Source organism: Equus asinus, chromosome 21 (genome assembly GCF_041296235.1).
Source record: "Equus asinus isolate D_3611 breed Donkey chromosome 21, EquAss-T2T_v2, whole genome shotgun sequence".
NCBI classification, from domain to species: Eukaryota; Metazoa; Chordata; class Mammalia; order Perissodactyla; family Equidae; genus Equus; species Equus asinus.
The window spans coordinates 62,427,888-62,444,452 of record NC_091810.1 but is presented as its reverse complement, the minus strand read 5'-3'; the positions used below and the strand labels follow the sequence as shown (position 1 = coordinate 62,444,452).

Below are 16,565 nucleotides of genomic sequence, written 5' to 3'. Positions count from 1 at the left end.
AAAGATCATACACCATGATCAAGTGGGATTTATACCAGGGATACAGGGATGGTTTAATATCTGCAAGTCAATCAAGGTGATACACCACATTAACAAAACGAGAAACAAAAACCACATCATCATCTCAATAGATGCAGAGAAAGCATTTGACAAGATCCAATATCCATTTATGACAAAAACTCTCAATAATATGGGTATAGAAGGAAAGTACCTCAATATAGTAAAGGCTATACACGACAAACCCACAGCCAACATCATACTCAACGGGGAAAAACTGAAAGCCATCTCTCGGAGAACAGGAACAAGACAAGGGTGCCCATTCTCACCACTCTTCTTCAATACAGTACTAGAGGTTTTGGCCACAGCAATTAGACAGGAAAAAGAATTAAAAGGAATCCAAATAGGCAATGAAGAAGTGAAACTCTTGCTGTTTGCAGATGACATGGTCTTATATACAGGAAACCCTAAAAACTCCATCGGAAAGCTACTAGAAGTAATCAACAATTACAGCAAAGTTGCAGGATACAAAATCAACTTACATAAATCAGTAGCATTTCTATACTCTAATAACAAACTAACAGAAAGAGAACTCAAGAATACAACCCCATTCACCATCGCAACAAAAAGAATAAAATATCTTGAGGCCAACCCCATGGCCAAGTGGTTAAATTCGCACACTCCCCTTGGGCGGCCCAGGGTTTTGCCAGTTTGAATCCTGGGTACAGACATGGCACTGCTCATCAAGCCATACTGAGGTGGTGGCCCACATGCCACAACTAGGACCCCCAACTAAAAATACACAACTATGTACTGGGGGCTTCGGGGAGAAGAAGGAAAAATAAAAAAAAATAAATCTTAAAAAAAAGGAATTGGAAGAAATTTAACCAAGGACGTGAAAGACCTATACAATGAAAACTACAAGACTTTCCTGAAAGAAATTGATGACGAAATGAAGAGATGGAAAGACATTCCATGCACATGGACTGGAAGAATAAACATAGTTAAAATGTCCATACTACCTAAAGCAATCAACAGATTCAACGCTATCCCAATCAGAATCCCAATGACATTCTTCACAGAAATAGAACAAAGAATCCTAAAATTCATATGGGGCAACAAAAGACCCCGAACTGCAAAAGCAACCCTGAGAAAAAAGAACAAAGCTGGAGGCACCACAATCCCTGACTTCAAAATATAGTACAAAGATATCATAATCAAAACAGCTGGTACTGGCACAAAAACAGGTGCACAGATCAAAGGAACAGAATTGAAAGCTCGGAAATGAAACCACACATTTATGGACAGCTGATCTTTGACAAAGGAGCTGAGAACATACAATGGAGAAAAGAAAGTCTCTTCAACAAATGGTGATGGGAAAACCGGACAGCCACATGTAAAAGAATGAAAACAGACCATTCTTTTACGCCATTCACAAAAATAAACTCAAAATGGATCAAAGACTTAAAGGTAACACTTCTGGAAGAAAACATAGGCAGTACACTCTTTGACATCAGTCTTAAAAGGATCTTTACGGACATCATGTCTTCTCAAACAAGGGAAACAATAGAAACAATAAACAAATGGACTTCATCAGACTAAAAGCTTCTACAAGGCAAGGGAAAACAGGATTGAAACAAAAACATAACCCACCAACTGGGAAAAAATATTTGCAAATCATATATCTGACAAAGGGTTAATCTCCATAAGATATAAAGAACTCACAACTCAACAAGAAAAAATCAAACAACTCAATCAAATAATGGGCAGGGGATATGAACAGACATTTCTCCAAAGAAGATATACAGATAGCCATTAGGCACATGAAAAATGCTCATCATCACTGATCATCAGGGAAATGCAAATCAAAACTACCCTAAGACATCACCTTACACCTATTAGAATGGCTAAAATAACCAAAACAAAAAATAACAAATGTTGGAGAGCGTGTGGAGAAAAAGGAACCCTCATACACTGCTGGTGGGAATGCAAACTGGTGCAGCCACTATGGAAAACACTATGGAGATTTCTCAAAAAATTAAAAATAGAAATACCATATGACCAAGCCATCACATTACTGGGTATTTATCCAAAGAACTTGAAATTAGCAATTCAAAGAGACCCATGCACTCCAATGTTCATTGCAGCATTATTCACAATAGCCAAGACATGGAAGCAACCTAAGTGCCCATCGACTGATGATTAGATAAAGAAGATATGGTGTGTGCTGGGGCTGGCCCCGTGGCCGAGTGGTTAAGTTCGCGCGCTCCACTGCAGGCGGCCCAGTGCTTCGTTGGTTCGAATCCTGGGCACGGACATGGCACTGCTCATCAGACCACGCTGAGGCAGCGTCCCACATGCCACAACTAGAAGAACCCACAACGAAGAATACACAACTATGTACCGGGGGGGCTTTGGGGAGAAAAAGGAAAAAATAAAATCTTTAAAAAAAAAAAGAAGATATGGTGTGGGTACACACACACACACACACACACACACACACACACACACACACACACGGAATACTACTCAGCCATAAAAAAGGATAAAACTGTCCCATTCACAACAATATCGATGGACCTTGAGGGTATTATGTTAAGCGAAATAAGACAGATAAAGAAAGACAGTCTCTGATGAGTCCACTCATATGTGGAAGATAAACAAACGTGGACAAAGAGAACAGGTTAGTGGTTACCAGGGGAAAGGGGGGGGTGGGGGCTGGGCACAAAGGGTGAAGTGGTGCACCTACAACACGACTGACAAATAATGTACAACTGAAATTTCACAAGGTTATAAACTATCATAACCTCGATAAAAATTAAAACAATAAAAAAAAGTTAAAAGATCAATGCTCAGTGGCAAAAAAAATACCAATTACTTATTTAAGTACACTGAAAAAATGAGAGTGAGAGAAAGGGAGGAGGGAGGGAGGAAGAAAGACAGACGAAGGGGAGGGGAGGGGAGGGAAGAGGAGAGGAGAAGAGAACCTACCCGAATGATGAATCTGATTGCTGCACATCCAGAAGTTGCCATGACTTTTGCACTATTGGGGACGAGATTAAAAAGCGTAGGTACAATGGCTTCAGCGCCATGATCAAACTTATTTCCCAAAACTGTTGAAAGATGGCTATAAAAGACAAGAAGTGATTTTTAAAACAGTTTACTATTAAATATAGATAGGATCATATACATTTTTTTCCAATCTTTGTTGTTTAACGAGGTCACACAGTTCTGACTGAGTGCCTCCCACCTTACCCTCATACACACACTCACAATTACAATATAATGTAGCAAAGGAGTGATTCTTACCGGGGGTTTCCATGCAATTCAGGGGGTCATCAATAATCTTAAGCAAATGGTTATGTATGAAGGTTAAAATCAATTTTCAATGAATTCAGTACGAAACTGGACATTCTTATAATCATATATGGTATCATAACAATGAACACTGAGTAATGCAGTTTATAAAAATGCTGTTCAAAAACTAAAGCATAAGATAGTATCTCCTCCATTTGGGTGGGAGTTAGGTCTCCAAGGGAAGATTCCTCAATGTAGTAGTTGTAAAGAAAATAGGTTCTACATTCCAATCAACTTGGTTTGAATTCTAGTTCGCCCATTAGCTATAGGATCTGAGATTAATTGCTTTATTTCTCCGGTCTTTAAATTCTTCATGTTCAAATAGAGATACTAATAGAACCAAGTAATTTAAAAAGTGATTACTTCAAAGCATGGCACATAGTAAACACTTGATATTAGCTAGTTATTTTGTTGACTGCACAATGAACTAGAGCTAGCAAGGGCCAGGAGCATCTCCTTCACAGCAGGGTGGCAACTCCATTCAGCTGGAATATTATCTTTACTTTTTTTGCCCCCAATTTATTTAGACTAAACATAACAACAACAAAAAGAGCTCACCCATTCAAAATATTATTTTACTGAATTTACTTAATATTTTTATTTTAACCAGTTATAATGGCAGAAAAACAAAAGAGAGAACGTGCACATATTACATATTTCCTTCTTTTTCCCATCCTTTAACTGTGTATCCAAAGTTGAAATTTGGCTACCACCATCTCTTCGCATCAGCTCTTGGAGAAGCCATCTGATCTCAGAATTTAACCGTTAACATGAGGGGTAAAACATTCAGCTCAGATTGCCCCGAGCTTTCTTTAGTCTTTATCTATCAGATATTTCCATTTTGATGCCCCAATATCAACCTTAAATTCAACATATTTTACAAACTAATTCAAAAGCTTACCCAAATCAGTATTCCTCAAGATAGTCTCTCTTTCTATTGATGGTACCACCACTGTTTTAGTCACAAATACTTCCCGACGTCTTTGGTGTAGGATTTCAGAATTCTTGATTGAAAATACAACTCTACCATATCTAGTTAGTTGGGTCATCCTAAGGATATCTGTCTCCTCTTTTCAAATTTGTAGTTAAAAAACTAATTCAGCCTTTAATTGTATCATTTTAGATAAAACACTTAGGAAGGATGCTGTAACCACAGTTGTGATAATGCTTGTAGTATTAATTTCTATATATTTACATCTTATTTAAAATACATGGTTGGAATACAGTTAGTTTCAAAAACTCAGGTTCTTGATTCAAAGAGGTACTCGGACTCAGACCTATTTCTTACTGTTCAGTTATACTTTGTTTTCCAATGTCTAAACTCACAGGCAAAAAAAAAACCTCAAATCACAAGCAAGGAGGTGCCACCTGTGCCTGGAAGTTGTTGTCTTCCTTTAAAGAGCGTGAGTTTTGTTCTGGCAGGCAGGTAATTTACTTGAGAACCAGCTAGATCTTTATAAGCTCACTGGGAGGGCGGGGTCTAGAGTAGCCTTATATTAGAGCTAGTTTGGTACTGTTCTGATATAAAGGCCTTTCCGGGGTCTCTCCTAAATGCCCTGGGTGTTCAACAAGGTTTCTCCATGCTGGATCGTCAGATTTTGAACCTCGCCCAGCACATACGAGCTCTGGGAACTGTCATTTTACCTTCTACCTTCCAGTAGCAGTTCTGTTTAGTCCTCTGGGAGCTGCACCTTTCACATACACAGATTAGTATTCAGCTAGACTCATGGGATATCCTACACAGATTTCTATAGCTCTTTTTCTGTGTCTCTCTCTTCTCTCCAGTATTCTGCACTGCAAATTTTAGCCACTTCAGTCTTCAGAAACTCCAGTCTCTGCTTCTTCTTCATCTCAGTGAGACTGTCTTGCTCTGCTTGGGTTCTCCCTCCCTTCCTCATGGTTCAGAAAGTGCTTCCAGGTCAAAACTGTGATCATACTGCTCAATCGACTCTTTTAAGAATCACAGTCTGCTCTGTCTGCTCTCCATTATCTGTAAATAGTTGTTTTACATATTTTGTCCAGTCTTCTGCAAGAGGGCTAGTCCTGTACCAGTTATTACATCACGACCAGAAGCAGAATTCTCATCATGGAATATTTTTCAAGGTTACATTTTGTGGATTTTTTTTTTTTTTTGCTTTTCTGCTATTGAGAGATATTCAATTATTTTGGTATACTGGCATTTTGACCTGTATCTAGCAATCTTGCTAAAGTTCCTTAAATACAATCATTTATCTATAGATTCTTGTGGTTTTCTGCATGGATAATTATATCATATGTTAATAATGGCAGTTTTGTTTCTTTTCTTGCAGTCCTCATAGTTTTTATTTCTGTTTTTTTTCTTTCTATTCTGACTAGGATATCTACTACAATCCTGAATAGAAATTATTAGTAATAGGCATCTTTGTCTTCAAAGGAATGCTTTATACAACAACAGTATTCAGTAAAACAATTTAAGTGTTCTACTATCCTTGAATTTCAAACATATGGAATAAGCTTAGATTTTGATAAGCTAATGACGCATGCTACAACTCCAGGATACTTGCTAAAATATCAGAAACAGCTTAATATCCAAATTAGTAAAGAGAAAATTGAATGTAGCCAGTTCTCAGACCCATTCATTTACTTCTTATGTATCCTCATAGAGTTAGCAACCAAAAATCCACCAGTATGCTTTAGACACATAAACACATCTTAAGGTTGATATAAAGTGTTAAGAAAGATTAAAAACAAAAATCACACAAAGTGAATCCTTATGAATAATAAAAATGATTTTTGGATCATATATACCCTTTTTTGGGGGTTATCCTGCTACTACTGCCTTACTTAATGAGCACTGAATCAATGAGTACTAAATTCATTCATGAAAATACTTATCACAAAAAGAATGTACTTACGCTACAGTAATGCAAGCTTCTCTAACCACTTGGGATCTAAGATCTTTAGCTGAAAGTTTAAGTGCTCCATCCAACAAGCGTAAATGTTGGAAAAAACAATCATATTGTGCAGCTCCAGCAACAAGCAATGATCGAATTTTTTTAAGCTGAAATAAAGAGAATTTTCATTATTGACATAAAAAGTGGCAGTGCCAAAAGAAAAATAAGACTATCTAAATGTGATTATTTGAACAAAGTTAAAAAAACATTTCATTATATTTATACAACTATATTCAGACATTTTCACATCATTAAATGTATCATATATAAACATGCAAACCAAAAAGAGCTTTCTGAAAAAAAAGTTATAGATTTTAATTATATATTTAATAGACATACGTAACATATGAATAGATAAGTAAATTTTAAAGTTTTAAGGGAGTCTTTTTTTTATTATGGTAAGATACACATTAACATAAAATTTACCATTTTAACCATTTTAAAGTACAGCCATGGCCGCATGATGACGTTCTGATCAATGATGGACTGCATATACATCAGTGGTCCCACAAGATTATTACCATATAGCCTGGTGTAGGCTGTACCACCTAGGTTTGTGTAAGTACACGCTATAATGTTTGCACAACAACAAAATCTCCTAACAACTCATTTCTCAGAATGTATCCCCATTGTTAAGTGATGCATAACTGTATACAATTCTGTGGCAGTAAGTACATTTAAAATGTTGTGCAACCATTACCACTATCAACTAAGGAGCCTATTTTTAAAAGGGCCAAATTTGGAAACTATATTCATTCATAATCAAAAGTACAGAATCAAAATGGCCAACCATTAAGTCATCACCACATCCACATTTTAACATTATCACACTTACTTTGTGAAACAAATAACTTTCTCCCTATTTCTATACTTTCAGCATCACTTTTTAGTATAGAATTGCCAACTGTTTTCCATATAAACACCAGATATATCTAATAAACTTACATAAATCAAGAGAATCCACAAGTGCACATTTGTGTTCATACATACTCAGAAGTTACAAGTTTATCTATCATATCCAATATTATGTATAATTTCACACACAACTCAGAAGTTTTCTAAATTTTTAAAGATATCTTGAAAATTAAGTCAGATGGATTAAAGACGAAAAACATAAACTACTATGAATATTAGAAAAAAATTCGAAAAAATAGTTCTATAATCTTAGGGTGTATGAGGAAGGGAAACTATCACAAGCAGAAGAGAAATCAGAAGGCACCCAAACAAGATTAACTAAAAACAAAACAAAAATCATAATATGGTATGAAAAAATTACCTGCAACATGTAAGTACAATACGAAAAGAATAACAATAAAATGAGAAAAAGACAAATAACCCAATATTAAATTGGGCAAAATAAATATATGAAAATGTGCTCAACCTTACTAGTGATAAGCAAATACAAATTACAAAAAAGACACATCACCTTCCCCCGTAAGATTGGCAAAAATTAAAAAGACTTGATAGCATCCAGTACCAGGAAGATAACAGATACTTTAATTTTAAGTAAAATTATGAATGACTAATACCTTTGTTCAAAATATTTTGACAACATCTACTAAAATAAAATTGTATCTACTCTTTACCCAACAACCCAACTTTTAAAAATTTAACCTACAACAATAAAAACACCATTGTTATAAATGTGTGCAAGGATATTTATAGCAATATTGTTAAAATAGCAAATAATAAAAAACTGTAAGCCCATCAAATGGGAAATGGTTTAATAAATTATAAGGTACCTTTCAACTAAGGAAATATGTACATATTGATCTGCATTCAATAAATATCTGAGGAACTATTATATGCCTGACATCTATACCAACTGTAATGAATGGGTATGATTTATGTGAAAAAGAAAAGTTACTAAGTAGTGTATCTAGTATGATCTCACTTGTTTTTGTTGTTTTTACGGTGAGAAAGATCAGCCCTGAGCCGATCCGTTGTCAATCTTCCTCTTTTTGCCTGAGGAAGATTGTCCCTGAGCTACTATCTGTGCCAGTCTTCATCTATTTTGTATCTGGGATGCTGCCACAGCATGGCATGATGAGCGGTGTGTAGGTCTATGCCCAGGATCCAAACCTGTGAACCCTGGGCCACTAAAACAGAGCATGCAAACTTAACCACTATACCACGGAGCTGGCCCCTGATCCCATTTGTTTTTATAAAAGGGGTGGGTGGGGGGAATATACTCCAAAATGAAAAGATTAGTTTCCTTAATAGGGAGTAAAATATTAACATTTTCTTTATAATCTACATTGGTTCACTTATTGCTTATTGCAATGAGCCTGTGCCACTTTCCTAATTAAAAAAATTAAAAGGCCGTTTGTGTTTCCAAATGGGTTGTTTTAAAGTCAAACAAAAAACTCTTCAGTAAAAAGTTTGTGTTATACATTGACAACATTCAGTTTATCATCTTTCTCCATACATCACCTGTGACAGAGATCTTTTCATATACCAGACTAATCTCAGAACTGAAGAAAGAATAGTGAACCATATTTAACAAATTTGGAGCAACATATTCTCTGTTAAAATCTTTTAATATCTTAAATATGCAGACTTCCTATCAAAAAGAAGCTGAAAAGTTATCTTTTGTTCATAGTGTCATAAAGACCATATTTCATTTATTAATCACAATGGAGATTGGGAGCTTTCAGAGCAGAAGAGTCTTCAAATGGAACTCCCTCTCTGGCTTTTAGAGGACACTGAGGCATGCATTTGGTACCTCACACGTAAATTTGACAAATTCACAAACTTTAAAATATACAATCTTTTGTCAATGCAAATACTACTTAAAAATTTATCAAGTATTTTCTCAAGGAATTTAGGATAAACAGAATATTCTTTTTTTTTTTTAAAGATTTTATTTTTCCTTTTTCTCCCAAAGCCCCCCGGTACATAGTTGTGATTTTAGTTGTGGGTCCTTCTAGTTGTAGAATATGGGATGCTGCCTCAGTGTGGCCCAATGAGCAGTGCCCCGTCCACGCCCAGGATTTGAACCGGTGAAACCCTGGGCCGCCACAGCGGAATGCAAGAACTTAACTACTCAGCCCCAGGGCCGGCCCCCCAGAATATTCTTAACTCAAGGATACTACACATTTTTTCTTTTTTTAAATCATGGGTGAAAAATATTTATCACATTCAGAGAGAAATATGTGAGAAAAGGAGGAAAAAGCCCAGACAAATGGACATACTGTTGTGAATTCATGTCAATACCATGAATAGTGAGCATGCAGGGCCAGTGAACTGCTTTATTGGTAAACCTTCTAAGAACTGAGGATGGTGCTGATGAACAACTATGTAACCCCACAGAGAGGCCACGGCCCTGAGGTATCAATGAAGCTCATACTTTCCCGGTCAGTCAATAATTAGCACAAGTGGAGAGACTAGCAAATGTGTGATAGATTCCACCTGATCAGCAAAAATAGACTAAAAATTGACCCTAAATCAGAAAATGCCTATTATCTCAATGTGTTTTCCAGAAAGAAATGTTACCTATCAGACTCTTTTTCATAAGCAAATACCAGATAATACTACTACTGAATTTACATGTTTTTGAAAAAGAACACTGGAAAAAAGAGGAGAGGGACGAGAAAAGAAAAAGTAAAAAACTTACTGCATTGGCACGCTGATCCCAGTCATGTTTGTCATCTGACAAAATTTCCCTGATTTTATTTAATGTTTCTTCAAGTTCTCGACTAGAATAGATCTTAAAGAAAAGATGCAAAATTATAACAATATTTCTTGCCATAAGCAATATCAAAATTATGCCCTGATATTTAAATAACGTTTCAAGTAACAAGGTTATTTCCCATTCTAGCACCATTTTTAATGGGGAATGGAAATACATTATAGACAATAGTAAAATAAAATGCTTTAAACTGTCTTTCTTGCCTGGACCCTTATGCTATTTCTCTACTCATGAGTAAATTCAAATATACTTCTAAAATGCCCTGTCATTTAAAAACAAGATGCAAATATCCTAAGAATTGATAAAAATAGGCATAATTTCTTAAAATAACTTCACGTATATAATATATCGATTGCATTCATACACTTCTTATACAATATTGCAAAAGGACATGTTTTAAGTTAGTCCCCTAACCCGGTGCTAGACTGTACTCAGGATATTTATGTGCTTTGTTTTCTCTGGAGCCAACTGTTTGCCAAACACCAGTTAGCCTTTCCTTCACTTAAAAAATATTCACATAACAGGGAGGTATTATGCTAGGCACTAAAGATGCTATGGTGAGCAAAAATAGGCATAGTCTTTGGCTTATGGATCTTATAATCTAGGCAGGGGGAGAAAAAAATTAATTAAATGATATAAAATATGAAATTTCAAAGAGAAAGTACCACCAAGGAGAATTACACAGTGCCTTGAAAGTCTATATATAATAGGGGGTTTGAACTAGTTAGGGAAGTCAAGCTTGAACTGTGAGCTAAAGGATAAGTCAGGCATCATTAAGCATAGTGGAGAGAGATTAGCCTTCCCTGGAGTAAACAGCACGTGCAACGGCTCCGTGACAGAAAGAAACTGAAAGAAGGCCAGAATACAGGAGTACAGAGTGAAAAGAGGACCAGGGTAAGAGCCACTGAACCAGCCCTAAATCAATCAGTGCACAGTGTTTCTCTATATCACGAGAAGGTTCAGAGGTAGGCATGTGACCTAAATCAGTTCAATCAGAGTGAATTTCACAAGTTTTACAGGATCAACCAGAAAAGAGGCAGAGGGTTGTGAAGGTGTGAGGCTTGAACAGTTGCAGCCATGTTGCTGATCATGTGGGAAGACAATGTAGAGGAATTTAGAAATGAGAGATGATGAGAAATAAGGTCCTGGTAACACCATCTGAGTTGTATCAGATACCTTCATCAAGACAGCCCTACCTACATCCTTCACTTTCAATAGTCATTAAATCTCCCTTTTACTTAAAAAAAACAAATAGCAAGGGTACAAAAGGGTATGAGACAAGGCTGAAGAGGTAGGAGGGGGACCAGATAACATTCTGTTAGAGAACGATTCCTGGAGGCTTCTGAGTTAGTTCTTTCTTGCCTCTGTCGGGGATCAGAATTGGCCACCACAAAATATGTCTCTTTGCCGTGATTTTTTTTTTTTTAAAGACTGGCACCTGAGCGTGTGGTGCCATGTCCACGCCCAGGATCCGAACTGGTAAAACCCTGGGCCACTGAAGCAGAGCACACGAACCTAACCACTTGGCCATGGGGCCAGCCCCTGCCTTGATTATTTTTAAGAACAAAATACTCAAAGAAACTTTGACCTTCCCCCTGACTGCCTAAAAGAATTTAAGATAAAAGGCCTGTCCCCAGGACCGGCCATCACTATAGATAACCCTGGGTATTGGTAGACTGTGAGGGTCCTTGCTAAGCCCATTCTTATTCACCAAACATTTGCTTTTCCCCATTTCCATGTGAATTGCCTTCCTCCCCTTTGAAGCCCTAAACCACTACCCCCAACAGTCCCTTTCGTCTTTAGCCGAAAATATTTAAGGTGGAGGCTTTGGCCCAGAATTCTGGCTGAATTTCTCAGTTTTCCTGGGTTTCTCCCATGTATACATATTATAAAGCTTTGTTTGACTTTCTCCTGTTATTCTGTCTCACGTCAATTTAATTCTTAAACCAGCCAGAAGGACCTAGAGTGGGTAGAGGAATTATCTTCCTCCCCTACACCTCCCACCTCCCCTTCACAATAGTCCTTCTGCCATATTTCAGAAGAAAAGCAGGCCCCTCTCCCATCCCTAATCTTATTATGATGTATTGCTCTGAAATACTATGCAAGGCTTCCCTACACACAACATGGAAAAAAGGGATAACTCAAAAATCTACTTTACTGAGGGGGTATATAGTTTTTAAACATTATTTTAGGGAGTATAACAAGCAAAAGTAGCTTGAATATGACTAAGTTAGAAATCTGTTACAGCAGAATGATTCCTAAGTTTCTGACTTTTGTAACTGATTAAGTAATGGTTTCCACATATAAAACACTGGAAGAGTAGGTAGGTAAAGAGGAAGATTATGAGTCCAATTTCAGATAAGTTAAGTTTGAGATGTCTCTGAGACATCTAAAAGGAGATGTCAAGTAAAGAATCAGCGGAGAAATTATTTTGGCTCTCAAGAGAGGTCTGATTTGGTGATAAAAAGCTGTGCATTATCTACGCAAAGGTGGGAACTGATGCCACGTGTTTGAAGGAAGTGACTTAGTAAAAAAGTGGAAAGTGAGAAGACAACGCCCAGTACTAACCCTTAAGAAATCCCAATATTCAATAGCCAGGTAAAAGAAGGATTTGCCTACAAAGGAAACAGAGATGAAGCAGACAAAGAGGTAGGAGGGAAAAATGGAAGGATGTTGTTTCGCAAGCACCTTAAAAAAAACAAAAGTGGATGTAGTCGGATATTGCAATGTAATATGATTTAACGATATGGATTCAATTTTATGTCAGTCTCACTCAAAAATCACTTGAAAATCTAACTGTACCAACAATAGCTTAGTAATAATAAGTCAAGTATATTATTTATGTCATCTTTTAAGGAAAAAAGAATTTTTAAAGAGTGACAAAAATAATTATATGAACACTAACATGGGCAGCAGTTATGGGGAGTGCCACTTTAGTGGTATCCTTACCTGAATAGAAGGGACATCTGTAAAAGCTTTTATAAAATCATCTTCATCAACTGCTCCAGCACCTCCTTCCTTAGAAGCACCTGCTAATTAAAACGAAAAGTTTATTTTTCAGCATTTTAACATCAAGGACAACATGAAAATATAACTCTTTGGATATCATAAAGGTATAATTTTGAGAGATATTCCATTTTATAAGAAAGCATTAAAAAAAAATCTCCAACTTTCAGAAAAGCCAAAGTACTCAGCAGCAGTTGATTAACTCTATAAGATACCTGGTTTGATTGGTAGCAAAATCCAAACTATAAGAACAATACCTTCCCATCCCTCATTCAATGCAATAACAAGGACACAAGAAATACAGGTGAAAGGATAAATGTTTACAAAGCTGAACAGCAATTTTAAATGACACTAAATGTCAATAAATGATGGCAAATGAAAAATGCAGAAGATCCATGTGTGCTGCAGTGGTCAGGAAAGCAAATGTGAAAGAAATGAGTGTCTTAAAATGAAATTTAAATATGCAAACAAATCTTCCTTTGTTGCACACAGACAATAAAAAAGTAAACTTAAAGGCAGTAGTTGTTTAAGAGCCGGTAATTAAGCTATTGTCTTTCTGCTCCAAATTCACTCTTTTATATTCTGTGATGCTGGGCCTAGGATTAAGCAAACCATTTTTCTGCTAATTCTAATGGTTTCTCATTAAACTGTCAATGGGGGAGCTGGAGAGAGACTGGAAGCTGAAGAAAAAGGGACCTGCTTCCTGATCACTTCCTGTTCTTGTCAGTAAAACCCTAGCAACTCTGGCAGGATGCTCATTTCAGCAGCAGCACCTGGTTCTAGTTTGCAATTTTTTCTAACACTCACTGAACGAGCTCATTCCACCCATCAGAAACACCCGACCAGCTAGTACCTCTCTGCAGAGGTCTGAGTCACAACTCTGCAGGGGCCCCCCTCCAATCCTCTAGGTTTTAATAATTTTAACCTCCCCATTTTGTTCCTCCAGGTCTAGAGGTAGGAGCTGTATCCTGTAACTGCTATGTCCATGATACTTTAGTGTTCTCTTTTTACTATCTTACTTCATCAATACCCATTTAATTTTTTTTTTTTTTTTTTTTTTTAAGATTTTATTTTTTCCTTTTTCTCCCCAAAGCCCCCCGGTACATAGTTGTGTATTCTTCGTTGTGGGCTCTTCTAGTTGTGGTATGTGGGACGCCGCCTCAGCGTGGTCTGACGAGCAGTGCCATGTCCGCGCCCAGGATTCGAACCAACGAAACACTGGGCCGCCTGCAGCAGAGCGCGCGAACTTAACCACTCGGCCACGGGGCCAGCCCCCTTAATAACTCTTTATATTAAATTCTCTCTGTAAAAATAACTGTTGTGGCTTCTATTTCCTGACTGAACCCTGGCTGATACAGGTGGTACTTAGTTTTTAACTCTACATATTTACTTTTTCACGGTAAGAATTCAACACATGAAATGGATTTCAACTACACAAGATACACATCCCAAGGGACAATTAACTTAAAAATCTCTCCAATTAAAATTAAAAATATCTCCCCAATTAATACTTCAAAACTGGACTTAAAAAATTAACATCATCCTGATAAAAAAACATTCGGGTTCCAAAGGTATGTAAGAAGATCCTCATTTTAAAAAAGGTAAAAACCTTTAAAGATCTCTGTATGTGAATTTTAACAGCAATAAGAGATGGACCACGGAACAGCATAACATAAAGTTGCAAGGCAATATAAAACTGCAAATTAAAAGAAATGATAATTTAATAAACTAAGAGGAATGAATGCATGCTTGCTATAGGAAATTCAATTACAAAAGTAAATAAATTACAAAGTTATTCCCTAGATATTACAAAAATCCAATGAAACAATAAAACTCTCAACCCCACCCCCATGATCATGATCAATCCTAGTAACGGATTTACTGAAAATAATCAGTTAAAGCAAAGAAACAAAAAATAAGATACCTACCATATTATCTTAACATCTATACTACATTCATTTACAAATCTCTATACGGGGCTTATTGTTTTTGACTATGGGTCCCCTGATAAGAGTGCAGAAGCCTGGATTCCTACAATTTCTTTCCAATCATTCACAAATGTCTTGTCCAGGCCACTGAAGAGAAACTTATTTAGGGACTTGTCCTTATCAAGTAGTTTCTAAACATTCAACATGGTTTTCATAAAAACAACTTTCTTTCCACATTCATTAACATTCTGTTTATTTACATACCACTTCTTGCAAATTACTTTGTTACAATAACAAGAGCAACCATTAGGCAAGTTTGAGAACAAAAAAATTTACTCTTAGAAAGTATACATCTCAACTGGTGGAGAAAACCCATACACATGTACAAGAACAGAGCCAGTTAACAACCTTAGTGTGCTGAAGTGTGGAAGACACAAAGTTTTACAGAGGAAAGGAAAAGCGAAGATGAAGCGTTACTACAGTGTATATGCAGTTTACAAAAGGTATCACATGTAGAAGATAATGTTAACTCCAATACATTAACCCACCAGCCACAAATACATCAAAAACCTTCAAGGAAATGCAGAACATCTGAATAAATCCCAAATAAGGCCAAAAAAAAGTGTCATTGACTAAGGACACGCATAGGAAAGTCTAACTTTGGAAGTCACAATTCACTCTAATCACAATGCCTTTAATATCCAGTGAGTTCTGTCTTATGAGTAGGGCCAAATAAGCTAGTAGGGAGGGAAGAGAGAGTAGAAATTAAATGGCTTTTAAAAATCCCACAGAAGCTGCAGAGCTGAAAGGCTACAAATATCACTAAATGCAGCCTTATGGCTATTTAAGATGTGACAATTAGGTCTTTAAACCTGGACATGGGCATTACCAAATCTGGCAAGAACTCGCTTGGTTTGAATAGTTGACTCCAATCTACCTCACTCTTACCTTTGAGAATCACTTTGTACATACAGAGGTGCTGCTAGCGGAAGTGTACTGGATACATGAATAGTAGACAGAGGACATGCTGAGCTCCCCATCCTAGCCTTGCTTATCTCTTGTATGAATCACAAGTAAACCTTTTTATGATCCTAGTTTGCCTAATGTTTCCCTCACCTTGGTTGTGATTGCCCAACAAAGTAGAAAAAGCATTCCTGCATAGGGGAATAATCTGTTGAATGAACTGTTTCATCTCACAATCATCATTCCATTTTCTGATACAGCTTTAAAGTTCACCTAAAAAATGCTATAAAAAACTTTTAGCACCAGCAAGAAGAATGGATACCATATGAGGAGAATCAAAGAGTAACGGGCTCTAATGTCAAATATTACTGCAAGAAAAGGAGAAGGAGTATACACACCAAGAGGAGACATTTTTAGATAAAGTTTGAGAGCAGGGGCACAAGCAGAGGCTGGGCTGAAGGGAAGAGCAATGCTGGCTTTCAACTTGACTAAAGCTCTTTCAAATATACCTGGGTCAACAATCATACCAGAAGAAAGTAAGAGCTTTGCCCGGCTGTCTGATCACTCTAAAACCAAGGTCAGTAAATTTTCTCTGTAAAGGGCCAGATAGTAAATATTTTAGACTTTGTGGGCCATATGGTTTCTGTTGCAATTACTCAATTCTGCCATTGTAGTGTGAAAACAGCCCCC

General features: G+C 36.8%; 1 protein-coding gene across 50 annotated transcripts in view; it reads right to left on the bottom strand.

Moving 5' to 3' along the window:
• The window catches only part of CLASP2 (cytoplasmic linker associated protein 2), a 164,783-nt gene that overhangs the window by 84,941 nt on the left and 63,277 nt on the right, over nucleotides 1-16,565 (bottom strand). For 27 of the 50 annotated variants that reach the window (XM_070492367.1, XM_070492372.1, XM_070492369.1 and 24 more), the window contains 4 exons: nucleotides 12,928-13,010; nucleotides 9,904-9,996; nucleotides 6,249-6,394; nucleotides 2,989-3,124 (listed from right to left, as the gene is read on the bottom strand). In XM_070492367.1, coding sequence (XP_070348468.1) covers nucleotides 2,989-3,124; nucleotides 6,249-6,394; nucleotides 9,904-9,996; nucleotides 12,928-13,010 — 458 coding nt within the window. The remainder of the gene's footprint in view (nucleotides 1-2,988; nucleotides 3,125-6,248; nucleotides 6,395-9,903; nucleotides 9,997-12,927; nucleotides 13,011-16,565) is intronic. The other 23 variants (XM_070492368.1, XM_070492374.1, XM_070492385.1 and 20 more) reach the window with 1 other exon arrangement.